Below are 27,287 nucleotides of genomic sequence, written 5' to 3'. Positions count from 1 at the left end.
TACCTCCACCCTGAAGGGTCCTCCTGGCATGTCTCAGAGAAAAATTAAATTTAATGACTCTGAACTTGATGGAACCTCAAAGGCAAGATACTTTCTCCCCTGAGAGGGTCAGGTGGGGACTGCAGGAGTCCTGTACTGGCTGTTCCTAACCGACCACATAAGCCCTGACACCCTGACCCCTAGGAGGGCCTGGAGGCGCGAGGGGGACTTTGCCTGGCAGGCAGCAGGTCCCCAGGCCTTGAGGTCACAGTGCCTCCACCTGGAGCATGGAGAACACTGTGTGCCCGTCGTCCCCAGACTCCCGCCTTGAGAAGGTCCCCACTTGCTGAAGCCCACCTGTGCGCCCACCCATCTTCGAGCAACCCTATCGTCAGGGAGCTCAGAGATGAGACGTGAGCTAGTGTCCTTTTCAGGGTCTATCTGGTGCCGTGTTGCTTGCATTTTTGTGCCCTTTGTGGGTGACTCTGCTGTTTAAAACCTCCCCCATCATAGTGCTGAAGGACATCTGGTCACGGAGAAACGCTGTGTAGGGGATGCGCCTCCTCCAGGCACAAGCTGTGTGCTCTGTCCTGAGCCCCATCCATGCTGATGCGTCAACAACAGATGCTCAACAGGCGTCTGAAAAAGGAAGCTCATGAAACCACAGATCAAGTGGTGACCACGCTGTGACCAGGGCCTGGCTGGACCCTGACCCTGCATCTGCTGGAGCAAGGTTTCCTGGTGGCTAACTCTCACAATTCCAAGAATGACGAGAATCAACCTGAAACTCTCCCAGCTCCTCCCTCCGCACATCTCAGGGCCCTGAGGTGACCAACAGCCCAGCAGGAACGCCCAACCTCGGGCCAGAGACCTCAGACCCCGCAAGAGACACGCCACAGCCGGGGCGGCCGAGACCCAACGTGAGGCAGGGAGCCCAGGGAAGGGCACAGCTCTCGGGATGTGCTGAGACCAAAGCCTCCGGAGAGAGAACCAGTGATGGTCGTCAAAGCAGGGCTATGGGCGAGGAGACACGCGTGTGCACACCGCGTCTCCAAGGTCAGTGTGAGAGGCACCCTGGAGACCACGCTCCCCACCAGGTGCCACGGGAACCTCCTCCCTCCACAGACACGTGCTTGGCCTGGCATCAACTTGTTGGTTCAGTGGGAGATGAGCCATGGTGCAAACAGGGGACACCTGTCCTCGCGGAAACATGGACTGTGTCCAGGGAGGAGCTGGAGCAGGAGAAGCCCATAACATGCAGACCAAGCAGGTTATACATGTGCCCCGAAGTCAGCAGATTACACACGTGCCCCAAAGTCACGGAAACATGGACTGTGTCCAGGGAGGGGCTGGAGCAGGAGAAGCCCATAACATGCAGACCAAGCAGGTTATACATGTGCCCCGAAGTCAGCAGATTACACACGTGCCCCAAAGTCACGGAAACATGGACTGTGTCCAGGGAGGGGCTGGAGCAGGAGAAGCCCATAACATGCAGACCAAGCAGGTTATACACGTGCCCCGAAGTCAGCAGGGAGATAACCCACGAGGCCTGCAGATGACACACGTGCCCCAGAGGCAGCAGATGACACTCGTGCCCTGAAGTCATCAGATTACACACGTGCCCCAGAGTCAGCAGATTACACACGTGCCCCGAAGTCAGCAGGGAGATAACCCACGAGGCCTGCAGATTACACACGTGCCCCCAGAGGCAGCAGATTACACACGTGCCCTGAAGTCAGCAGATTACACACGTGCCCCAGAGTCAGCAGATTACACACGTGCCCCGAAGTCATCAGATTACACACATGCCCCGAAGTCAGCAGGAAGATAACCCACGAGGCACACAGAGGCCTTCTGAGGTAGGTGTGCAGCAGCAGAAGAGTGGAAACAAAGAAATGACCTGCAGAAAGAATTTGATTCAATAAAGTTGGCAATTCCAAAAAATAAATACTGAGTGGCCATTAACAAGGACAGTGCAGACCTCTAATTACTGCAGACACAGGGCCACCGCATGCAGTGGGCGTGGACAGCTGGACACAGATCCCCATCTGATGTCGGCAGGCAGATGGCCAGTAGGTGGGGGAGCAGATACAGAGATGGATACGCAGAAGGAGAGACGACGACATGCAGACAGAGAAACAGGCCCACAGACGCACAGACGACAGGTGACCCAAGAACAGAGCTGGCAGACAGACGGACAGAGCTGCAGGTGTGGACAGATGCACAGACACCCCGTGACTTCCTGTCCGTGTACACTCACACGACTGCTCGTGTATCTGAAGGGAGCCCAACAGGCTAATACTTTTCTCAAATAATAGGGGAGTCATTTATTTTGGTGTTTCTGTCTGTATGTTCACGTTTTTCTGCCATGAACACGTGTAGCTCACATAAAAGTATTCAAAAGCACCTAGTAAAGGGAAAGTAAACAGGAGGAGTGAGGGCAGCTCTCACAACTCTTGTTGTCACCTCCTGGGGGGACAGGGTACCCCCAACCTGGCTGGTAACCGCTGTGCCTCCAGCCAACCTCCACCCGCATGGACAGCAGGCCCTGAGAGAAGGCGGCCAGCGAGCTTCCAAGGACCCCGACCGCTCGCACACTGCGCCTCCGGGCAGAGGGCAGGGCGCACCCACGGGCACCGTCAGACTGGTGTCCAGTGGCAGGAGATGCCGCTGGCATCCTGGGCAACAACCTCAGAAACATGGCTGATTCCTGGAGCCCAGAGGTGGAGGATCCACCCTGAGGATGGGGGATCCCCCATTTCCACCCGTCAGCCCCTTTACTGCCTCTCCTGTTGCCCCTGGAACTACCCAGGACCCACACCAACCCACTGCCTCATCCTGGGAGGAAACCCTGGGTCCGGGACTTGGCGTCCAAGCAATCCAGCCATGATCTATGGGTCACAGCGCTGAGGCTGTTCACCACCTGCCATGATGGTTACACGGGGCAACTCAGAGATGTACAAAACCCTTGTCAGAAGAAGGAAATTAAAGCTTTTAACCACCTGATGCAAAGATCTGACTCACTGGAAAAGACCCTGATGCTGGCAAAGTTTGAGGGCAGGAGGAGAAGGGGGTGATGGAGGATGGGATGGTTGGAAGGCATCACCGACTGAGTGGACATGAATTTAAGCAAACTCTGGGAGCTGGTGAAAGACAGGGAAACCTGGCGTGCTGTAACCCATGAGGTCGCAGAGTCGGACATGACTGAACACCTGAACAACCACCACCTCTGTTAACCCGTGATGGTGTCCACTGCAGCCCACAGCAGGGTCTAAGCCAAGGGGGACAGAGGAGGAAGCATCAGATGACCGAGGGCACGGAGAGCAATCTCTCTGTTCCCCAAGTGAGGGAGCCAGGGGCCCCCCATGAGGCATGGCGCCCGGAGAGGAGAATGCGGCGAGGGCAGCAGCCAGAAGCCGCTGTCCAGCCCGGGCTCGAGGGAAGTGGGAGGTGCCCCAGAGGCTGGGTCCTCCCGGGCACAGAGGCCCCGAACAGCAGCCCCAGAGCGTGCGCACCAGGTGCGGAGGGCACCCAGAGCCCACTGGGCAACCGTGATGAGTCCCGAGGGCAGCTGAAGCCCTGGCCCCTCACCGTCATCGCCCGCCTGCCCTGGCCCACCCCTGTCCCCCGGCTCAGCCTAGAGCCACAGATCCGGGGTGGACAGGCCTGGGTCCTGGGTTGCTGGTAGAGCGCTGCTGCCTTAAAGGGCCAGACAGGAAAGGCATTGCTGTGTCACAACCATGCAAGTCTGCCTTTCTAGCTAGAGGGGTGGTGGACACCCCAGGCCACTGTCCATGGGCGGGCTCTGCAGACCTGGGCGGAGGTGAGTCCCCAGCGAGAGGCCTGGTGGGAGAGGCAGGTTTAATCCCCCAAGATCCTGCACCTGCTCATCGGCCCCGGGCTGAGGCCCCGCCCAGCACGACAGCACCCACAGGCAGATTGGGACAGCGGGGCTGAGTGACTCTCAGTTTTATAAACTCTAGACTTGGGCCTGTGGATGCATTATCTGATTACTTGCTTTGTAGGACACGGGTGCGGAAACATTTAATGAAGGTTTTTACGAAATTACAAAAAGCAACAGGGAGTTCTGAAAAAGGTGGGCGAACAGGGCCCAGACTCACTCTCTGTCTGAAACAGCCAAAGAGCCGACAAAATACACAAAACGACAGTTTTTGAGATGCCGTGTGTCGGTCAGCAACGCATAGGGTCCCGACAGCAAAGCACAGGGTCCCAACGGCAACACACAGAGTCCTGACGGCCGGTCAGCCATGCGCAGGGTCCCGACGGCGTAAGCACAGGAGGCGAGCCCAGAACCGGCCCGCGTCGCCGCCCGGGAGAGGAGGCACGCTGTCTGCGGAGAACCCGGACTCCGGGACACGGAGGTCCAGGGGCAGACACCAGGAACCCGGGGCTTCGAGCGTGCAGATGGTAAAACCAGAGCAGAGAGCAGCAGAAAGAGAACAGAAAACCCAAAGAGGAAAAAGCAGTGAATCCAAAAGCTGGGTTTTGGCAAAGATCGATGCAACTGAAAAACCTCTAGGCAGACTGATCAGGACAAAAACACATTTCTGACTTTGGGAACGAGACCTGATCCCTACAGACCCTCAGTGTTGAGACGATGATGAGGACCAACTTTCCCACGTGACGTGGCCAAGCTCCCCGCTCCCTAGGCTCACCGGGGAAGGAACAGCCCTCACAGGCCTGTGTTTACTGAAGAATCTGAAGTCACGGTTTAAAACCCTCCCACAAAGCTACGGCGAATGCAGCCGGGGGCTTCCCTGGGAAGCAGGACCAGACGTCTAAGCACCGCTAAGCCCCTCCACTCACCCGAGCTCTCCCCAGAGCCCGACGGGAGCCGTGCCCTGCACTCCCTCTGCGATATGCAAACCAGACAAAGACATTCCAGGAAAGGAAAACAAAGCCCGAGTCCCTGGTGAACAGACGCAGGCGTGTCCAGCCGCTGGGGGGACGCGGGGGCGGGGCGCAGAGGCTCGTTATCCCGATTGTGGCGATGGCTGCAGAGCGCTGATCCCTGGGTGCGCACCCCCAGCACAAGCGGCTGCTTGCGGCCGGATCACCAGGAGGCTTTTCCCTTTCCAAGTGAAAATTCACCCAGACAGCAGTCAGAAAGGGGGCCATCGTCACCGGCTAAGCTTCCACCGTGGACTTACCAGTGAGCCAGGGGGCTGCCTGTGCGCCTCCGAGCTCCGCGGGCTCCCACCCCACCCACAACCTGGTTCCGGCTCCCCCAGGGCTGAGCATCCAGACGCCACCCCTCTCCTAACAGAGCTGGTCACCCAGCGGCCACCAGACCGGGACAAGCCCCCATCAACACAGGCGTCTGAAGGACATCAGGCAAGGGCAAGGAGAGCCTGGGGACACAGTGTCCACCCAGGGTCTTTGGGGAAAGTTCTTCAGGTCGGCGTCTCCTCCTCCCTACCCCTGAGGGAGCTGAAAAGCAAAGGGGAAGACGCAACAGTGTCCAGAATAGAGGAACTAATCAAATCTGCAGGGTTAACTGACCCTGTGTCTGAGCCGGGAAGGGGAGCCGAGAATTAAGTCCTGAAACAACTGACACATTCTTACCTAAACTTTTTGCCGGTTTTGATTCAGTCACGTGAGTAATTGTTGGACTGAACTACCTCGGGGCTTCCCTGTATTGTCTGCGGACAGGTGGCATCTGACCAAGAGAGGGACAAGTGTGATTTCTGTCTTTCCACATTAACTCCAAATAAAAGGTTAAATTAAATAAAATTAAATATCAAAAGGCAGAGACACCACCTTGCCAGCAAAGGTTCATCTAGTCAAGGCTATGGTTTTTCCAGCAGTCATGTACAGATGTGAGAGTTGGACTATAAAGAAAGCTGAGTGCCGAAGAACTGATGCTTTTGAACTGTGCTGTTGGAGAAGACTCTTGAGAGCCCCTTGGACTGCAAGGAGGTCCAACCAGTCCATTCTGAAGGAGATCAGTCCTGGGTGTTCACTGGAAGGACTGATGCTGAAGCTGAAACTCCAATACTTTGGCCACCTGATGCGAAAATCCGTCTCACTGGAAAAGACCCTGATGCTGGGAGAGACTGAAGGCAGGAGAAGGGATGTCAGAGGCTGAGATGGCTGGATGGCATCACCGACTCAACGGACTGGAGTCTGAGTGAACTCCGGGCGTTGGTGATGGACAGGGAAGCCTGGTGTGCTGCAGTCCATGGAGTTGCAAAGACTCGGACACAACTGAGTGACTGAACAGCAACAAAAGAAACGCGAATCCCTGGACTCACGAACTTAGAAAGGTCATGAGTTAGCGATGATGCTGCTTTAAAAGCATTCTCTCACCCACTGACAGGCGACACGTGGTGTGTGGTTACCAGTCCACGTCCAAGGAGGAGCCCCAGGGAGCTGTCAGCCGCAGAGACACACGGTAGCCCACGGGGAGCCCCGCGTGGCCCCGAAGCGGCGAGCCCAGCACTGCCCACTGCTTTTAGATGGGATCCAGCCCAAACTGCGTTTTCTTGTGTACTCCAAAGCTACGACACTGTCACAGTTAAAATGCTCGTTAAGCCTGGACGCTAAGCTGGGCGACCTGACACGCGGGCGCTGGAGGCCCCAGCACCTCCCCGGGAGCACGCAGGGAAGGGCGGGGGACCAGGCTGACCGGAGCTGGGGCGACCTGCTAGCTCTGCCCGGGGCCGCGGCCCCCAGGCCTTCACCACGGCATCCACCACAGCGTGCTCCTGTGACCAGCGCCCGGAAGAGCCCGTCTGGCCAGTGGGAATAAGCACATGGGCGAGGGCTGGCCAGTGGGAATTGGCACATGGGCGAGGGCCTTCCAACTTTCACCCAGTTTTTCAACCTGATGAGAAGCAGCTCTGGAGACGGGGATCCTATGTCTGTTCTGCTGACACTTGAATTTGTCACCTGGAACGTGTGCGCAGAGGCTCTGTGCAGCCGCCGCCTCTCGAACAAGAGGCCCGCGTTCCCCGGGCAGGGACCCGCCCCCCTCCAGCCCTGGCGTTGCCGGGTGGGGCAGAGCCTTCCTGGGCCCCGCCTGCCACCGCGGGGGTCCGGGGGGCACACACGCATGTGTTGGCACAGTCCCCAGGCCCCTGCTTGTGAGCGAGGCTCGTCCCCTTCGCTGAGGCCTCCAGGGAGGAGGCCAGGGTGTCGCCAGGCAGAGAGGCTGAGTCACAGGACGGAGCGAGGGGCCCGGGAGCACAGGGGGCAGAAGAAGCCACGAGTCCTGGCATCTGGAACCTGGACGAGGCCAGAGCTGCCTCTGGTTCCAGGGTCAGCAGCCTGTGCGGTGCTGTCTTTTTACAACTATTTCCTGACCCATTAACGACACAAAGGAGGGGGGCTTCCTACCGCCTGCCGGCTGCAGCTTCCCAAGGCGCATCTGCCAAAGTCAAGCTGTGTCCCAGCTGAGCAGGGACCCAGGTCCTGCTCCCCACCTGCGGTGTCTCGGGCCCCCTGGAAGCTTCCTCAGTGCCTGAGGTCTTCCCTCTGCCCACAGTGGGCTGGGCGTCCGCGGAGCTGAGGGCTCTGGATACCGCAGGGCTGTTAGTGGTGGGAGGAGGTACTTGGTCCGCCACCATTTTGGAAAAATAAACCACCAGCATGCATGTACTTAAAAAATGTTCCTATGGTGCTTTTGAAGCGCATTTGAGCTGTACTGGTAAAAGCTCTGACTTCATCCAGCAGGCCGTCTAAAGCAGGAATCCGTTTCAGGTGAGCCTCAGGCTGCAGTCAAGGTCCCGGCTGGCATGGGTGTCCTGCAGGAACCACGGCCCCAGTCACGGCTGCTCACATCTGCTGACTGGGTCCATCACCCACCCCGCCGGGGAGGAGAGGCCAGCCCAGCCCGGGGCCAAGTGCATCCTCAGGTCAGCAGAGAGAGAGGGAGCTCCCCAAGCCCCAGGAAGACAGGAGACGGGGCAGGTCAGCAGTTCCCTGCTGGAGACCCCAGGCCCCTCCTGACCTGACGGGAGCCCCCCCTCCTCCCTCCTGCCACCTGTTGGCAGAGACCTCAGCACCCTGCACAGAGGAGCTCGTAAGAAACTGGGTTCTCCCATCAGCCAGGTCCAGTGCGGGGCCAAAAGGAAGGCAGGGGCCCGACCCATGCTGGGGGCCCCACCAGTACCTTCTCCGAGTGTGGAGAAGGCGCAGACCATGGGTGCCCCCGGCCTCCTGCAGTCCCCCTGGCCAGGCGCACCTGAGTGGTCACCCTCATCACAGGGCTGCGGGGCCTCCCTCCCTGGTGCCCTCGTGGACCAGGGACCCCGCAAGGTGGGGGCTGGAACACGGCTCGGGCCCAGACAGAGAGGCCATCAGAAGCAGGCGGAAGTGGGGCCAGCTGTTTGGTTGGCGGCCTGACCCCGGGGAGGCACTCTCACCAGCCCCCTGCCTGCTGTGGGCCAGGCTGCACTCCCCCAGCCCACGTCCCCAGGCCCCCTCCAACCAGGGCTTCCTGTCACGTGGACGGTGGCTTTGGAGTGGCCTGGACTATGGGATGGGGGTGATTCCCATGACCTCGCAGAGGAGGCGACAAGAACAGATCAGAAGGGGGGTGAGGGGCAGAGGGAGACTCGTGAGGCAGCAGGTATAGAAGGGGATCCCCCAAAGGCCCGGGCCGAGGGGAGGAGAAAGTGGGCAGAGTGAGGATGCCACCGTGCATGTTTGTCACCAGCTGTTAATCCCCACCGTGATGAGCAGAGTGAAACACTCAAAAGTATTTGAAATATTCAGTCGAGCTGAGCGTATGACACCCGGTGCCGAAGGGCTCCGAAACGCTGCGGCGCCAGAGCGCGGGGACCCCAGACGGCGGGGTGGCCAGGATCCCTCTTCTACGGTTCCCAGTCAAACTAGAATCACATGCTTTGGACCAGGGTCTGCTCTCAGACCAGGATTTCTAACCCCCAACCACGAAGCAGAACGATCCTCTCTAGGGCCCCACACAGGCACACCCCTGAGACACCATGATGGGGGGACAAGTCTGATGCTCCTGGTGATTCTCAGTCAGTCTTTCCGGGGGTGCTGAGGGGACGGGGGAGAGGAGAGAGTCCTGAAAGCTAAGGGATAAGCGATGGTTGAACAGGCCAACGGGCTCCGGGGCCAAAGTCTTCCCTTACCCTCACATCCTTTCAGTCCCCAGTTGTTCCCAGATCATACTTTGGATGGAGAAGAACAGCAGCCGCAGGAGAGCAGAGCCCTGGGAGAGGAGCTCAGAGCGAGCACGGGCTACCTCTGCACAGGCGGAGCCGGTGACGTCACTGCGTCCCAACGAGCAGCCCCCCAAGAAGGCTCCAGACTGGACCCCAGACCCCAGAGCAACACCCCTCCCCAGCGGGCCTTCCCGCCAGGATCGGCTCCTCCATGAGACCCCACCCACCACCACTGTCTCCCTCTGGGCTCGCAGTCCCAGACCCCCAGCTGAACCCTTCACAAAGGACTCAGTTCTCCCGCGTCCCAGGTCTACACTGGCACGGATGGGAGCCTCCTCCCCAGGTGCCTGTGTCTACACAGCTGTAAGACAGGTGTGTGTTCACACCACAATTCTCCAGGCTGGAATACTGGAGTGGGTAGCCTATCCCTTCTCCAGGGGATCTTCCCAACACAGGGATATAACCTGGGTCTCCAACGTTGCGGGTAAATTCTTTACCAGCTTAGCCACAAGGGAAGCCCAATTTAGGATTTCCTGGTGGCTCAGACAGTAAAGAGTCCGCCTGCAATGCTGGAGACCAGGGTTCAATCCCTGGTCAGGAAGATGGAACGAATTGACAACCATGAAACTCCCGAGGTTCTGTGGAGAATCTCACCGCCCGCAGGACGCTGGTGGGCCCATTCTGGCTCTACCACAGTCATCTTTTAAAAATACTGTCTTTTTAAAAAAGCAATTAAGACGTGAGGGCAAAGCACAGTACATGTATTTGACTCTGGCGGGACGTGAAAAAACGGCTTCAGGGTCCGCGTTTTTCCCACTGACTCACCGAAGAGTTAAATCACGGCCTCCAGAAGCCCCTCAGTCGGCCTGTGGCGACGCCTCCTGCGCACCGGCCCCATCCTCGGAGGGCGGCCGGGGAAGCTGCCGGGGAGAGGGTTTCCAGGCCTGGGGTGAGTCCCACCGCGGACTCCGAGGAAGGGCCGGCAGGCGGGCGACCACGAGGAGAGTCCGCCTACTTGGTTTTGAAAGAACATTGACCGCCCACTTCCTGAATAGTTCACCCCAAACTTCACAACTTTTGCAGGCGCCTCGGCAGTGCCAGAAGCACTCGGGCTCAGAGAAGAGTGGAAACTATTTTTGGCATCCAGAAGGGCGGCTGCGGGCCGCCGAGCGCAGTCGGCGCTTGGATCGCGGACTGCCTTTTCGGAGTTTGAAACTCTAATCAGGGGCGCATCCGAACAGGCCTCGGGCGACTCGGCGGCAGCGCGGGCGGGATCCCCAGGGGAGCGCGGGGGTGGGCGCACGATGCCAACTGGAGCGCCGGGTCCCCGTGGCCCCGCCGCGGCGCCCCAGCTGGAGACGAGGGCGGGGACGGGCCCCGCGCGCACACCCGCTAGGAACCCGGCTCCGCCCGCGCCTTCCCGCACTCAGAGCGCGGCCCCTCCTGGAACGCGGCGCAGGGGAGCCCAAGAGAGCCATGCGCCCACCCGGGCCCGGCTCTCCGCGCCCCGCCGGACGCGGGTCAGAGAGGGGGGCGTCAGGAGGGCCCCCCCGGAGCCGGGACAGGGGTACGGCGCCTGGGGCAGGAGGGGGAAGCGCCGAGTCGGAGGAGAGGGGGAGGGGAAAGGAACGCGGGAGAGGGGGGCGCCGGGCTCCGGGAGCAGGGGGCCCGAACAGGGCGGGGGAGGATCGGGCGAGCATCAGGGCCAGCGGGGCGGGGGGCTTTCCCCGGCGGCCCCAACGACTCCCCCGGCCGCGGGGACTCCGAGCTCCAAACAAAGGCGGCTCCGGAGGCGGCGCGCGCTGCGCTCAGGTCCGCCCCCCGTCCGGCCACGGAGGACAAAGGCCCCTCCGCACGATCCCCGGCCGCCCGGCGCGCCCAGATTCCCGGAGCCCTGCCCCCGGCGCCCCGCGCCCCGCCACACGACCCGGTCCCCGGCCGCCCGGCGCGCCCAGGTTCTCGGGGCCCTGCCCCCGGCGCCCCGCGCCCCGCCGCACTCACAGGATAGAGGTCTGCGGCGCCACGGCGGGCACGGCCTCCAGCAACAGATGCATGCAGCGCACCGTGGTGCGGAAGCACAGGCAGCGGCTCGGACACCCGTTGCTCGGCCTGGGGGCGACCTCGGCCAGCGCCCCCCAGCACGAGCACAGAACAAGTGCCAGCAGGCAGGGGCGCGCGGCGCGCACGGCCATGACCCACGGCGTGCGGGGCGCTTGGGCGCGCGGACCGACAGCGAGGGCCCGGCGCGTCCACCGCCGGCTCCGGACTGCGCCCGCCCGCCGCCGAGGCGCGGCCCACTTCCCAGCTGTGCGCCGGGGGCGGGGGGCGCCAGCTGTGCACATGCGCGCGGCTCCGCCCTTCCCGCCCCCACCTCCCCGAGGGCCGGGGCGGGGCGAGGACCTCCTGCCCGGAGCGCGGCGGCCCGGCGGCCCCCGCTGCGGAAGACAGGTTGGGCCCCCGGGGTCCAGTCCCAGGTCCGCGCTCACGGTCTGGGGCCTCGCCTAGCGGCCGTTGCCACACGTGTGCAATAGGAGCTTTTGTTGTTTCAGAAAACACTGTTAGAGGACTAAGCAAGTTCCAGGCAGGATTCCAAGCGCTTTCTCTCTCTCTCCCCTCTCTGCCTTTCTCTCGCCCCCTGCCTCCACTGCGTCTCTCTCCGTCTCTCTGTTTCTGTCTGGCTGTCTCTCGGAGACCTGCCTCCAGACAAGCCGCTGGGGATCAGAGCCAGGGTCGGGCTCCCTGCCTGGGCCCACGAGGCCTGTCCGCCCCCGCGCCAGCCCCAGCCCTAGCCCTGTCCTGCGCACTGCGGACCCCAGGGCACGGTGAGAAGCCTACAAGACGTTTGGGTAGAGGTCTGTGTTTAGGGTTGGCCCAGGTGGACGCTCAGTGTCCTTTAGTTTCCTCCCTTGTGGCCACGGCTGGAGGAACCCACTCAGCCTCCCCAGGGGGCCTCGCTGGAGCCCCCAGAAGACACAGCAAGGGCCCTGGGCCGAGACCCTCTTTTCTAACACTTGACTCCTGAGGGTCCAGTTACAGCTGAGGAGGTCCAGTCCAAAGCCCCACGGTCACCACGTCCCAGCGTCAGAGAGGAGCCTGGGTCTGTTCTGACCCCCACTGTCTGGTGGCCGGTCTGACTACTGGCAGAGAGGTGGTCTCCCCAGGCTGCTGTGGGGATGGGGCGGCGGACGCTTGCCTGTGTCAGCAGATTGCTGCCCCTCCGTGGTCCCCAGGGCCTGGCTCTGGGGGAGCTGAGCTGGGGGCTGGCCCGGCCCCCCCGAAGCTGGCGTTCTGGAACCACTGGAAGCAGCCTTCCCAGTCTCCAGGGGCTCGGACACGCCAGCCAGGCGGCCTATGTGCTCACAGTCACAAGTCCCCCGGGGCTTCACACTCCTTCTCAAATGCTGTCTGATTGCCCCGCATGATTTTCAAACTTAGGTCAGAAACTCCAAACTTCACTGTCCTTTTTTCTTCTGAATATCTGATGAGATCCTCTAAGATGTTTCATCAGACCCCAGCAGTCACCCCTGACGTCCTCACCTACGCGTGTGAGTTGAAAATCCCTGTGGATTCCAGTTGTTCCTTGAGTCTCGGTCAATTTCTGCTCTCCGTCCTCCCTGCCATAACCACCAGCAGTTCCAACTCTGCCCCTCGCCCTGGATCCCCCGCTAGGACCCCACCTGGGCCTGCCGGCCCCCTTCCTGCAGTGGACAGAGAATGTGCGGCTGCTTTGACTCTGCCGCCCCTCCCCAAGCCCAAAGTCTCCAGGCCCCCCAGGTTTCAGCGGGTAAAGGCCGCTTTTCACCCACCCCAGGAGCAGGCGTCCGCAGCAGCACACGTCCGGTTCAGCACCACTGTGGCTCATACGTGTCCAGGCTGGGCTGTCACCCCCAGTGGTTTGATCAAACATGAGTCCCAGTGTTGTGCTGAAGGTGTTTTGTAGGTGAGATTGACAGTGGTGAGCCTGGGCAAAGAGGAGCTCCCTCCGTACTGTGGGGGAGCCTCAGCCACTCAGTTGAGGGTCTTTAGAGTAGAAACCACTGAGGTTTCCTGGAGAAGAGATTCCGCCTCACGGCCTCAGCATGCGCTGCCCCCTGAATTCCCAGCCTCCTGGCCTGCCTCTGAAGCGTGCTCCAGCAGTGCCCACGCTGCAGGAGGGGTTCTGTGAGCCCTCCCCTCCCCCGCCCTCCCCTCCCAGCCTCCCCTCCTCCCAGTTCAGCAGGGACACTCTTTCCTACTGGGCTGTCTCTGCTTCTGCACCTCCTGGGCGGTGTGTTCCGCGTCCGCCCCCTAGAGGCCCAGGGAGGCCTCACATCCGCCCCCTAGAGGCCCAGGGAGGCCTTGCACCTCGGGGATCCTGACCTTCTCCCCTTCACTGTGGCCCTCAAGCCTCCCAGGCTTTCTGTTGCCCAAGCCCACGTGACTGTTTGCATTTCTCTCTGCAGACCGCTTCCCGAGCTTCATTATCTGCCCGCGATCCTGTTATCTGTCCTGCAGTAAACAATTCCTTCCTGGTGTGATTGTGCTGCCTGCTTAGACGTGCATTCAGAGAGACCAGCAGCCCCGTGGAATGCTCTGTGCTGTGAGCGGCACCCCAAACTCTGCAGCGTCACGCGGCCGTGAGGGTGGGTCGCCCGCCCGCCTGCTGTCTGAGCACCCGCCCAGGGCCGGGCCTGCACGTGACTGCTGTCCGCATACTTGAGTATCTAAGCTCGGTGACATCCCGAAGAGATGTGAGTATCCCCAGTTTGCAAATGCAAAACCCGATGCTCAGTGAAGAGCGTGTCTTGTCTAGGCCCCATCACTCATGACGGGCAGGGAGGGGATGGGATGCTGACTCGGCATCACCCCTGCCAGGCCCTGACCTCACCTACTGAGCTGGCTGGTGGTGGGGGCCCCCTCCTGCAGGTCACTGGGCCCAGCCTGTGCCCCGCTGGTCCCTGCTGGCCTTCTCTGGAGACTCACTAGGGCCACGGGGGCCACCCTCCTGGGGACGCCGGGTGCCCCCGCAGCCACAGCCCCAAGCCGGCAGAGGTGACTGATGGCCAGTTTCTCCCTGCTTAGGGGCCACCCTCCCCCCGACCCCCAGGGGCCCAGGCTGTGCTGAGAAGACACCCAAGTGCCCGAGGGGCCCCCAGGGACAGTCCGCACTTCCTGCTACTTCCAGGGCAAACCTGCCTTCTGTCTGCCCATCGCTCCTCAGGAGTCTGTGAGGAAGGGAGCATGGGGTTTAGAACAAGAGAGACTGGGCAGCGGCCTCCCAAGCTCCATGACTCTGGTGACCGTCTCACCCTCTCGGAGCCCCGGGCTCCCGTCTGTCATGGGAGGAAGCCGTCTCACACTCACAGGCAGTGCTGAGGGCCTGGCGAGAGATGTGGGGGCCGCCCCCCCTCCGGGGACGAGTGTCCTCCTGGCGGGGAGGCTTCCCGGGTCTGGAGACTGGGGGGCCATTCCCAGACGGTGAGTCAGCCCTGGAGAACCTGGCTGTGCCTGAGACTGCCCCCCTCCCCAGGGCCTCGCCGGCATCTTCCTGCCCGGCGCCAGCCCACTTACTGGCAGCCCGCAGGGAGGGCGTGGAGGTGCTCTGGGGAGGTGCTCCAGGGGAGGTGCTCCAGGGCATCACGGGCGGCATGGTGGCCAGCAGAAGGCTGACCCCACAGTCCTGGAGGCCAGAGGTCAAGGTTTGCTCCTCCCCGCCCCTCTGCAGCCCCTAGTGCTGCTAGCGGGGCCGCACCGGGCGGCCGGCCACGGCCCGTCTCCAGGAGGGCTTCCCCCGGTCTGTCCTCATCCCCATCTCCCTGTCCTTGGAGGGACATGCCGGCTTAGGGCCCGGGGTGCTCCCCCCTGATGCTGGCCACGTCTGCAGCAGGCCCGTTTCCAGAGCAGGTCACGCCCCGAGCTCCGGGCAGGACTGGGTGCTGGACAGACAGCCAGGCAGGGTGGTGATGAGCCCAGGGCCCTGTTCCCCGCTGCTCCCGCCCCAGGCTGCCCCGTTGAAGAAAGGGAAGGAACAGACAGGGGCCTGCTTCACAGGGAGTTCCCTATGGGGATGAAGGGGGCGGGGTCGTGCCGGGTTAGGTGTGGCTCCGTCCCAGGCGCAGGCAGGGCTCTGCGCTCCAGAAACATCTGCAGATAAGCCCGAGCTGAGCGACTTCACTTTTACTTTTCACTTTCATGCATTGGAGAAGGAAATGGCAACCCATTCCAGTGTTCTTGCCTGGAGAATCCTAGGTACGGGGGAGCCTGGTGGGCTGCCGTCTCTGGGGTCGCACAGAGTCGGACAGGACTGAAGTGACTTAGCATCTAGCATTAGCCGGAGTGCAGGGCTGTCTGTGGAGGACGCGCGGGCGTGGGAGGACACGAGGACCTGCACGCTTGTGTCTCACCCCAGACAAGGACGTCGGCCACGCCGGGCCCCGTCCCCGCTTCAGGGCCGCCTGAATCCCCCACCCCGGGAGCGCGCACTCAGCCCTGTGCACGTGGCATCCCTTTATTGTCCTGAACTAGAAGACTCTTCTCAGCCAAACGGGCCTGCAGTCAGCTTGCCGCCAGTTACAGCCCTCCCGGCTGACACGTGCCCGTGTTTACTGTAACCCACTCGGCTTCCTTGTCCTGCACCCACTTGTTGAGAAGCTGCTGTCCTTACATCAGGTAGAGCCTCTTTTCTCACATTAAAAAAAGAAAGGAGTTGTTGTTCAGTCACTAAGTCGTGTCCGACCCCATGGACTGCAGCATGCCGGGCTTCCCTGTCCTCCACCGTCTCCTGGAGTTTGCTCAAGCTCACATTGGTTGCTTCAGAACAGTCATCGAAGCACGCCAGATGACTAAATACACCCGCTTAGAGTCTTTTTAGCCTAAGATGGATGCAGCCCCAGTGGGCTCGGCCCTGGGGCTCCGGCCGCCCCTTCGGAGCTGGGCCCGCATGGGTGCAGGGGTGGCGGTTGGCCGGCAGTGGGCCTGGCCCTGGAGCCCAGGTTCCCTGGGGCCGTGTCCTCCAGGGCTCCTGTGTTCTCCTGGAATGCTCGCCCCCCGCAGCCCCGCCGGCACTGGGCTCAGGTCCTCCAGCAGGAGCTCTACCATCCGGGGCCCCCTCCCCAAGGGTTTCACCGCCCAGATGGCTGCTGTCACAGGACCGCACCCTGACAGACTGTTGCAAGCTGCCACCCTCCCACCCCGCCTCCAAGACCGGCTCTCTTGCAAAGGCCCCTCGAGGCCTGCGTCCTCCCCTCCCCTTGAATCTGCTCGCACTCTGTCTCTCAGGGTGGGGCCCTTGTGTTTCTCCCGGGACCCCTGTGCACACTCTCCCAACCCCCGCCTGACTTCTGCACCTCCTCTCCTGCCTCCCTGCCTGGAGTCAGCCCATTTCACAGGCTGGTCTTCGGAGCCGCCAGGGTCAAGGACCCGGCTTCCCGCCCTCCACGGCTTTGAGCCCCGAGGCAATGGCTCGCAGGCAACACTCCCGGAGACCATGGAGGCGGGGACCCTCCGCTTAGAGTGTCTGAGCGCGTGCCACCCGCTCTAGCTTGCGGTCTGCTGGCTGCAGGCCCGTCCCCTGCCTGGGGGCTGGATGGCAGGCCCGGGTCCAGAGGGTCATAGCCAGAGGGGGGCTCTCAGGTGCTGGGCTCCTTGCCACCATGAAGAAGGTGCATGCACGTGTGCAAAGGCCTGGGACAGACGTCCGAAAGAAACGGGAAACAGGACGTCATCGTCTTCCGCAGGCGAGCTCAGCCTGTGGTTCCACCGTGCTCCCTGACCCTGGGCTCTCCCAGCACAGACTCCAGAGGGCTGTGTCCGCGGTCACTGACCACTAGCGGCAGGTGAGCCTCCGCCCCCTCCCCTGCACTGACTGGGGCTCCGGTCCCCTGAGGAATGTTCCAGAAGGAATGTCACGTGTGGGCGCAGAGCAGGGGAGGTTGGAGAGCTCTTGCTGGACCATTGGTGCCTGGGGGGCCCAGACCTGGACGCCCACGGAGCCCTGAGCAGGATGTCTACCAGCATTCCCCGAGTCAGCCGACCTTCAGGTCTCCTTGAGAAAATCTTAGCGGAGCCCAGCAGGGTCAGCGTCTGCTGTGAGGAGCCAGGCTGAGAGTAGAACTTCCTTCGGTCAGTTCAGTTCAGTTCAGTTGCTCAGTCGTGTCCGACTCTTTTCGACCCCATGAACTGCAACACGCCAGGCCTCCCTGTCCATCACCAACTCCCAGAATTTACCCAAACTCATGTCCGTTAAGTCGGTGATGCCATGCAATCATCTCATTCTCTGTCAACTCCTTCTTCTCCTGCCTTTCCCAGCATCAGGGTCTTTTCCAAGGAGTCAGAGCTTCCCTGGTGTCCCTTCAACACCGCTTTCCTGGGCTCCCAAGCCGGGGCCTGCTCCTGCCCTCCTGCTGAAGGCCCTGCGCCCGACGTGAGGCTGGGCCAATCAGAACGACCGAGCCTGGAGCAGAGGAAGGTTCACCGCGGGGCTGAGCCAGAGGAGCAGGCAGCTCTTTTCGGCAGACCCAGACTCCCCAGTGGGCTTCAGGGGGCAGTTTTAGGGGCAGGATGTGGGGCGGGGCTGTGGGGTGTGTGCCTTCCTTCCAGTGGGGGGGAGGGTGGTGGGAGATCAGGGCAGTGCCCGGGACCCTGGGCTCAGCCTGCAGCCCGTCCTCTGGGGTGGGGCTCTCACAGTGTCCGGCGTGTGAGTCCTGGGGGGACGGGACTCTGCACCCCCCAAGACTGCGCCTTTGTTTGCTGGCCGCTCCTCCCTTCCCTGATTGGCTACTGCTGGAATCTGCGCTTGGGAGCAAAAAGAAGGTCTGGGAGGCTGAAGACTGTTTCCAGGAAGAAATGGGGGAACCCAGAATGGTTCCGTACCTGAGAGGGCCCCACAGGGTCCTGACCGTTTTCACTCCTGGGGTGTCAGCTGGGGGCCTTGCAATATGAATGATTAGCAAGAGGAAATTGAAAGTTTACCCATGGGGGCACCTCCTGTCCACAGCGGAGGCGCCCAGGCGGGGAGCATCTCAAAGAGGAGCCTTGGAGTTCAGGTCTAAGTACCGTCTTCCACTGGGCTTCCCTGGGGCTCAGACGGCAGAGGATTTGCCTGCAATGCCAGAGATTAGGGTTCGATCCCTGGGTCTGGAAGATCCCCTGGAGGAGGGCATGGCTACCCACCCCATTATTCTAGCCTGGAGAATCCCATGGACAGAGGAGCCTGGCAGGCTGCAGCACATGGGGTCGCAGAGTCGGACAGGGCTGAGTGACTAACACTTTCACCATCTTCAGTTAAGGCTGAGAAAGAGTGTGTGGAGGCCAGTTGTAGGAAGGGGACTCAGAATAATTAACAGATACAGATACGGTTGTTGTGCAGACTTAAGTCTCTGGTGATTTGCTATCAGCCTTCTCTCCTGACTCAGACCGGAGACTCCCTTACAGACAGAGATTTCCCTTGTGGATGAAAAACCGTTTCTGCCATATCAGTAAACATTGTTGCAGACAGCCGGCCACTGAAGCTGCCCTTGTACCCTGGTGGTGAGCCCCCAGGGAGCCCGGAATGAGGACACTCCCAGGGTGGGCTGAGAGTGATGCTTTGCTGGGCTGGCTTGCTGAGGACTTGCCGGGAGTAAGTCTCTCAGATGGCTTTCAGGGAGAGCTCTGAAGAGGTGAGGGAGGAGCCAGGATCTATGAGAGCTTTTGCAACAAAGACCAGGGGGTCAGAGCATCAGAAGACACTATTAATTACAGAAAACCAAGCATCTCAGGTTGGTGAATTTAGCCCCTTTCTATGAATGGGAAGAGGCAAGAGTCGGCTCGCTGGCACCACTCCCTTGATGTGCAGCTCACGACCTGCCGGGCCAGTGTCCTGGGCTTTCTCACCCTGAGCCCCTCTGCCCCGGGGTGGCTGCGGCCCCTTTGTCTCCACTCCAAGTCCCCCCAGGACTCACTTTCCAGGGCAGCTGTAGTGGTTGGGTGGCTGCAACATTGCTGGTCTACTCATGTTAGCGTTAGTCACTCAGTCGTGTCTGACTGTGCGGCCCCATGGACTGTAGCCCGCCAGGCTCCCCTGTCCACGGGATTCTCTGCAAGAACACTGGAGCGGGTTGTCCTGTCTCCTCCGGGCATCTTCCTGCATTGGCAGGTGGGGCGTTACCACTGGCGCCACCTGCAGAGGCTGATACACAGCAGCATGTTTCGCTCACAGCCCTGCAAGCCCAGTCTGGCGCCAGGGGGGTGGGCTGCCAAGGACAAAGCTCACGTTGCCAGAGCTGCTGCAGGTCTTTGCTCAGAACCTGGAAACCCTCACCTTCGGCAGGAGTGAATGTAAAACTCTGAATTAAAGTGTCCAGAGATGAGAGTGGAAGCCACACACCAAGAAAACAAGCCCAGCTGGAACCAGCGGGGACCACGGTGGTGACAAGCCTGACCTCCAGCAGAGCCCAAGTCTCACTCGAAGCTGGTCTTACTACTTTAGATACTAGATGACAGACCTACCAGCGGCCGTGGGAGGATGCAGACTGGAAAAGGACAAGACGGGGTGGCAGCCGGCTCCCTCGGAAAAGCCCCGATGCCTCCCCGTCGTTAGCATTGCTCCTCCTCTGTCTCTACTCTTGGGAATTAAACCGCCCTCTCTGGGTTGGGCAAGAATTGCTCCATGAACTTGGTTCCTGCTTTTCCGTTCTTTGGCCACTGAATAAAGACTGCGCTGTGTTGATCTCGACTTTGGTTTTAGCTGCTCCAGCCTGAATGAGAAAGGAAAGTCTCCTGCCATAGCAGGGAGCCGCGGCCTGGCCGGGCCCTGAGCAGGGTCCCCTCAAATCAATTCGGTAGCACGTGGAGGACCCCAGCCCGAGGCAGGACCAGACTCTGGGGGAGACTAGACACCCCCAGAGCTAAGACACCGAGCCCGTCCGTGGATCAAGGATAGGTGGGTGGGGAGGAGCTAAGACACGGAGCCCGTCCGTGGATCAAGGATGAGACAGGCTGAGATTCAGATCCAGAATCAGGAGACATGCTCTCATTCTTGAAAGTGAAAGGAATTCTACCCCTTGTTCTGCAGAAAAGAAAAAATTCAAAAATGTGCCCATGAGCTAATCTTTCGAGCTTTTATCAGATAAGCTGAAAGTATTTAAGAACATTTTCAAATCAACACTTCACTGGATTCCCAGAAATACTTTTGTATTTTGGCAGTACAGCAAATGATAAGACGTGATTCCCAGCACAAGTGAACTGCAGAATTCCAGCTCCTCTAGCCCTGGAGATGCAAGGCGGGAGCAGGAAGTCTGGTTGCTTCCGGTTAACCAGCCGGTCCGGCCCCGTCAGTGAGGCAGCAGGTAGAGCACAAGCCAGGCGAGGAAGGGAGATTTCAGGGAGACACGTGGGAGTCTGCACCGGCAGGCAAGGGAGCAGCAACACCTGTGAATATCGATGTGAAATAAAACTCATGTCTTATGACAAGACAAGGAAAAGTGAAGCATGAAAAGTCTTCTCTGCCCTCTGGCCTCCTCTCCTGCATTAGGCATCGCCTGGACCACCACATCGGCAGGAATACCCACTCAGCTAAAGAGCAGCCTTCTGCCAGCATCAGCAAGACGACTCTTTATCGAGAACACTTGTTGGTAATCTCAGACGAGGTCACATGAACCACTGCAGTGATGATGCTTGCATCTGACCATGTACCATTGCTTTGACGTACAGTCCCCTGGCTCAAAAATCGTTCATAACTGTGCCTTGATTTCTGGTGGGTGGACCAGTTCTCAGGGCTTTCTGAGATGCTCCTCAGGTCATAACCCTTGAATCTGGCTCAAATAAAGTTTTCCATTTTTTTCTTAGATTGACTGATTAATTGTTCATCAACTTAAACTTATTTTCTAGATCCTCCTGTTGATAATCTATTATCTTCTCAGATAATCTATTACCTTCTTGCTCCTTTATAATCAAGAACCTACTTCTGTTAAACTGAAAAATCAACTGGATTGTCATTTATCCCAAATCTTTTCCCATGTCCAAGCTCAATTCAAAAATTTTTCCTTACTCAAAAAATCATTTTGAGGCAACTTAAGGAGTATTTATATTACATAGAAAGAAAAGGCAAACACGTAGATAAGGAAAAGAAGTCATTAGAAAATTAAGAACTGAGGCGGAGATCAGAGCCTGGAGAGGACTCTAAAGATAGAGAGGAGACCACAGTGTTTGGCTGGACATGAGCCAGGGCTCCTTCAGACCAGCTGAGAGGTGCTGGCACAGGATGCTGCGTTGGACACGAAAAAGGAGCCCCCAGGAGCTGGGATGTGTTGGCTTCCTCATATCAGGCAGGTTTGCCTTATCTGCATTGATTCTGGTGGGAGTTGATCTTCATGTTGTTTTTACATTCCATTCAGCTTATACAGTGACCAATAACTTTTGGGGCATTTTGGTGAAAGTGAAAGTCGCTCAATTGCGACCCCAGGGACTATACAGTCCGTGGAATTCTCCAGGCCAGAGTACTGGAGTGAGGAGCCTTTCCCTTCTCCAGGGGATCTTCCCAACCCAGGGATCTAACCCGGGTCTCCCTCATTGCAGGCAGATTCTTTACCAGCTGAGCCACAAGGGAAGCCCAAGAATACTGAAGTGGGTAACCTATCCCTTCTCCAGCAGATCTTCCCAAGCCAGGATTGAACCAGGATCTGCACTGCAGGTGGAGTCTTTCCCAGCTGAGCCACCAGGGAAGCCCAGGAATACTGGAGTGGGTAGCCTTTTACTTCTCCAGGGATCTTCCCAACCCAGGGATCGAACCCAGGTCTCCTGAACTGAAGGCAGATTCTTTACCAGCTGAGCCACTGGGAAGCCTGAGAATACTGGAGTGGGGAGCCTGTCCCTTCTCCAGCAGATCTTCCCGACCCAGGTAATGGGAGGAAGGTGCAAACTCCCAGTTACAGGGTGATTTGGTGCTGGGACGACCACAGAGCCGGGAGCAGAGTTCAAGCTGCTGTAGGGCCTGAGGACCATGGGTTCCATGAGCCCTCATCCCAGAGGAAAGAAAGGATTGTGGCCTCTTTCTGGCCCTTTCTCTGTGTTGTGTCTGTGCGAGGGGACGACTGCTGAATGTGAGCAGCTCACAGGGCAGATGTCCCACCATCACATGCACACCTGCATGTCGATTGCCTCCCAGTAGAACTGGGGTGGGAGGGACGAACCACACACAAGGAAACGAGGCTGCTAATCTGGTCACTCAGAGAGACTTTGCGCGATGGTTTTTGTGAAGAAACTTCCAGATCTAAAGCTGTGCAAACGTAAAAGGAGAAAGGACAAAGAGTCACGTTTGCTTTCCTCGATGTACCTTTTAACTTGCTTCAGGCCCGGGGCTCCCCCGTGTTGCTCTGCTGCACTGAAAGGTCCGCACCCCCAGAGCTGAGTGTGGAGGGAGTGGACCGTCCCAGGACCCTGACAGCTCCGGGCCTCCTGCCGCAGAGGGACAGGGACCAGGGACCAGGCCCCAGGGAGCCGAGAGGCTCTGCTCACTAAGGGCTCTGCTGCTCCTGGTGACAGGGCTCCCGGGAGGAGGCAGGAGGCTGCTTTGGGCTCCAGAGGGGAGCTGCCAATGGAGTCATGGGTGCGCAGAGCATCCGCATCATCCAGGCCTCCTCACTGCCCGGGGTGGAGGGCACGTGGTGAGGAGTGTGGGGTGACCCCGGGGGGCACGTGGTGTGGAGTGTGGGGTGACCCCGGGGGCACGTGGTGAGGTGTGGGGGGTGACCCCGGGGGGCACGTGGTGAGGAGTGTGGGGTGACCCCGGGGGGCACGTGGTGAGGAGTGTGGGGTGACCCCGGGGGTACGTGCTGCAGATGTGGAGTAACCCTGGAGCCTCTTCTCCCAAACACCCTGGAATGCACACTCCGGATCTTTACTTTCTAAAACACCACGCCTGATCCAGGGTGAGAAAAGCGTGGTCGCAGCCGGCTCTGTTGGTGCGTGCCTGGCAGGACCCATCAGGAGGGCTGTTTCAGACCAGAGGCCCAGGACCCGTGTGGCTGCTGCCCCGTCACCCCATTCTCACTAGAGGGACCCTGGCTTCTGGCCCGCCTCCTCACCCCAACTTTGGTTTCCCAGGGGCCCATGGTTCCCCGGCTTTGGTTTGCTACTCGGGGCCGAGGAGGAGAGCAGGACTGGACAGACCCCCCCACCTCCCCAGGCTCAGGGGGCTGGCAGGACCACCGGAAGCACCAACACACGTTGGTTTGACCCAACCTTGTTGCCACTCAGCTGTTTCTTCACCGCCGCATCATTTTGTTTTCTGTGCTGTCCCCTTCATCACAAGCATCGTGTTAGTGTGGATTTGTAACCGTCATTTCTGGTAACACCATGATGTTCCATGAAGTGCCTTTATCTCATCTGCTCCAGCCTCCCTCTGTACTAGGACTTTGAGGGTTGGTTTCACTTATTTCAGTGCATTTTCAATTGTTTTGGTATTTTAGGAGGGACATCTGGAATCACCAGGTCAAGAATTTTGTAAGATTTCTGACCTTCTTGCTAACGTGCTTTCCGTCATGTTTACACTGATTTTCAGGGCAAGATGCTTTCGACCACCAAGCTGAAAGATTTCAGTCACGACAGCAGCTCCTCGATGTTCCGCCATCTGTTGAACTTCCGTGATCCTGAAGACGCGCCCTTTCACGGAGGTGTGCCCCATGGTCTGAAGAGACGGGGTGGCGGGACCCTAAATTGCCCCCCAGGACCCCACGCTCCATCCACCCTGGTGCAGCTGACCCAGTGCCAGGTGTAAGATATGGGCAACACCTGCTGAAAGACGGGCTCAGAGGGCGTGGAATCTCGGAGCACAAAGTGCTGCTGGGACTCCAGGAAGGCCGGGGAGCCGCTCGGCGCCGAGGGGCCAGGGGTGGCCCTGTGGCAGCTGGGAGAGCTGTGAGCCTCTGCACCCCAGGCCCGGGGAGATCTGTGACGGGTGCGAACCTTGGGACGTGGATGCATGCTGCATGATGACTGTGTCCATCGGGAGGGGCATCTGCATCTGTGAGGATGTCCCTGCTCTGGGGGGACACCCGCATCAGACGTGACCTCAAGAGGAAACAGTAGGGGTGACAGCAAGAGGTGTCACGTGGCTTCTGGACAAGCTCAGGGGCAGTGCTTCCAGGAACAGTCCCGTCTGTGCTCATGGACCTCAGGGTAGACGGGTCAGCCTGCAGCAACGTCATCGCAGAAGCGGCCGTGGCTGGGGAGAAACGCCCGCTGCCCCAGACCCCATGCGCTTCCAGACTCAGTGAAGATGCACACGCAGCTAGAGACCCTTCGTGCTACAAATGTGGTAACACCTTTTTTATTTAGAGTAAGATGTGTTAACATCCAGCATGACAAAATTTGTACAAAGTTCACAATTTAAAAATGAATATCACTGCAACTTGTGATTCCACACATTTATAGCAAAATTAAAGTGTCAACAAACCCATGCCGTGTAGTACAAAAATAAATCAAACTTCAGTTCCACAGAGAGCACGATAAATATTTATACAAAATTCTGTCTTAATAAATGATTACTTAAATTAACTTAGAAATGAATATGAACAATAAGTTATAATAAATAAACTCTGATGACTCACAATAATTCCATATGAAAGGTCAGCATTCTAATATGTGACACTTTTGTGATCCCTATATAATAGTCACAGATAACTTTGATTTGATATTATGTACCAACGTTAGATGAGCAGCAGATTTGTGCTTAAAACCCCTTTCCATTGTACATAGGTGAGAACAATTAGAATCCCAAACTGATACTACCTATTACGCTACGAAAAGCATCACTATAATTGGCAAAGAAGCTGCAGACAACGACAGGGTGGGGAGATGCATGTGCCAATATGAACAACGGGGGCCGCGCGGAGGCCGCCCCGGACGGGATATGTGGCCGCAGGTGGCGAGGCGCACCTGGCTTCAGCTCTCAAAAAGGCAATTCTGAGCAGGGCAGCTACAACGAATCACACAACAGAAAGAGGGCCCCGCAGGGAAGGCGCCGTGGCGCCCGAGTCATCACACAATCTTCTCCCAGCTAATTATTAAAGTCCTCCTGGAAAACTGTAAGCTTTTGTACAGTGAACAGTATAAAGTGCCGCTGGGATGTACATGTATTTATACATATATATATACCGAGGTTGAGTATTGTATCAGAGTATTTGTGGTGAGGTCCCTGTAATGTCCCGTAGCATCATCAGGTCAGCGGGGAGGCCTCCTCGGATTCCTCCAGGGTCAGAGTCACGAGGCTACTGACACGGGAATTGCACACCTCCGTACGGATATATAGGACAAGGTAAGTGCAAATAGTCGACTGGCACGCTGTGGGGACAATGACCCTGTAAGTCCTGTTCTGCTAAAAATATTTTTTTTTAATTTTTACAAAACCCATCTTTTTTTTTTTTCATAACAAAATTTTAAAGTACTTTTGTACTTCCTGCATAACATCAAGACATGGAAGGAAGAATGCTATCACATGTAAATCAAGTCAACAGCAATCGAAAACACGACAGGTCGTCCCGGGGACGCGCGAGGAAGGGGAGCGCGGCGGTGGAAAGCGGTCTTACGCATCGCGGAGTGCAGTCGTCGGGGGAACAGTCAGTCTGCAGGGTGGAAAGGAGTCTGAGATGATCTAGTGTAAAGCAAAAAGTGCTGAAGGGCATTTAGTTACTCCCACCATCTGACGGCATTCGTTCCTAGAGAAGGTCGCGACCGAGCCAACAAGGCTATGCGAACGTTCTAGGGTCCGCGGGCCCCCGCGGGCCGGGGCCGCACGTGGAGCGCCGTCCGCCTCTGGACTGGACGCGGCCTCCCGAGGCCAGCGCCGGGCGAGGCGCCGGTCTGCGCCGCTCTCCCACCCAGGCCGGCCCGCCACTCAGCCCGGTCACGCGAGGACTGGCACCGTCTGCCTTTATCCCCCACGGGAAACTCACGACAGCGACAACAGGAATGGTAACTGGATAAGGTGGGAGGGGAAAGAAAGAGTCTCAAAGGATCTTTGAGCGCAAAGGAAAACACACGGATTCTGTTGGGTAACAGACGGTTCCGAGGGCGAGGAGCCCTCGGGGAGGGAGGAGAAGGTTGCTCCAAAGCGCCCGAGAGAGGAGGAGGCGTCTTCGGGTCGTCCACCTCTACTCTGCCCCTGTCTTAGCTGAAGGTCCCACCGTCACACCATGTAACGCTCAGGAGTTAATTTAAAAGTGCTGTTTAAGCTGCTTTGAATCTTCTGCCAAGTTTCCATGGCTTGATGTTGTCTTACAATAAATTACTTATCTCATTTCTTACAGTTAATCCATATGCCATTTCCTTGGAATGCAAAAAACCTCATTTATTGCCCCCACCATACACCATCCTCCTAAAACAAACAAACAAAAAAATCACATAATATTTCCAAGCATTGTTCAAAAATAAAGCATTTTTTTTGCAACCAATTCTTGCTATGAAACAATATGCACACAAAATGTATTTCTTAAATTCCGTAAGATCCTCCAACATGAGGCAAAACGATAACATCTAAAAAGTGGCTGCAGGGCCACCAAATGATCATTCAGAGCTGTTTGTGTGTGTGTGTGTGTGTGTCCATTTCAGTTCAAAATACTAAACATTTAATCACTAAAGCATTAAAAAGAATGTACACTCTATTTATTTTGATCGGCTTACCTCTTCAGAAATATATATACCCCCAAATGTGCATACATTAGCAGCTATAAACATTACATGGCATGTCACACTATGTCAGCTTATATGAAAACGTACAAAAATGTGAATGTATTCCAAAACTATTCTGCAGGTACTATCTTTAAAGCAAGACATAAAATCATTATGAAGTCTTGTAAGCATAACACTGTTTCAAACAGAAATAAATATATAACACTTTCTGGTAAATTACAGCAGCAAAGAACAAGAGGCATCGTTTTTTAAGCAAGATTCCACCACTACAGCAGCTGTTCAGACCTGAATTCCTCTCACAGCCTGCTTTATATTTTCCAGTAGAGCTTTATTTTCTGGGCTCTGATAACGGTCTTGATTTGTATACATGTCCGTCAAAGTAGTCACGTATGCATCAAAATTTTGTTCATTGATTGGATCCTACGAGATATTAAATAGTAGTTCATATGCAACTTTTATTTTCTCAATAGGATATTCACATCAGCATAAAATAGTATCCCAGCCTAA

General features: G+C 58.0%; 2 protein-coding genes and 1 long non-coding RNA gene across 19 annotated transcripts in view; 1 reads left to right on the top strand and 2 right to left on the bottom strand.

The window, feature by feature from the left end:
* PXDN (peroxidasin) overlaps nucleotides 1-11,491 on the bottom strand; it is a 65,272-nt gene extending 53,781 nt beyond the window's left edge. For both annotated transcript variants that reach the window (XM_086414063.1, XM_086414064.1), the window contains exon 1: nucleotides 11,136-11,491. In XM_086414063.1, coding sequence (XP_086270189.1) covers nucleotides 11,136-11,476 — 341 coding nt within the window. In that variant the 5' untranslated portion in view covers nucleotides 11,477-11,491. The remainder of the gene's footprint in view (nucleotides 1-11,135) is intronic.
* On the top strand, nucleotides 10,524-24,589 carry LOC147367928 (uncharacterized). Its single transcript, XR_015168805.1, has 3 exons — nucleotides 10,524-10,701; nucleotides 13,577-13,864; nucleotides 23,653-24,589. It is a non-coding gene; the product is annotated as an uncharacterized LOC147367928 (long non-coding RNA).
* Nucleotides 24,590-26,413: 1,824 nt separating this feature from the next.
* The window catches only part of MYT1L (myelin transcription factor 1 like), a 393,751-nt gene continuing 392,877 nt past the window's right edge, over nucleotides 26,414-27,287 (bottom strand). For 11 of the 16 annotated variants that reach the window (XM_086414068.1, XM_086414067.1, XM_086414070.1 and 8 more), the window contains one exon: nucleotides 26,414-27,200. In XM_086414068.1, the coding sequence (XP_086270194.1) occupies nucleotides 27,060-27,200 (141 nt within the window). In that variant the 3' untranslated portion in view covers nucleotides 26,414-27,059. The remainder of the gene's footprint in view (nucleotides 27,201-27,287) is intronic. The other 5 variants (XM_086414077.1, XM_086414079.1, XM_086414080.1 and 2 more) reach the window with 1 other exon arrangement.

This window comes from Bos grunniens, chromosome 8, assembly GCF_055505025.1.
Source record: "Bos grunniens cultivar Pamir isolate PY7600 chromosome 8, Bosgru_T2T1.0, whole genome shotgun sequence".
NCBI lineage: Eukaryota > Metazoa > Chordata > Mammalia > Artiodactyla > Bovidae > Bos > Bos grunniens.
This window is presented reverse-complemented; position numbering and strand designations above follow the sequence as displayed.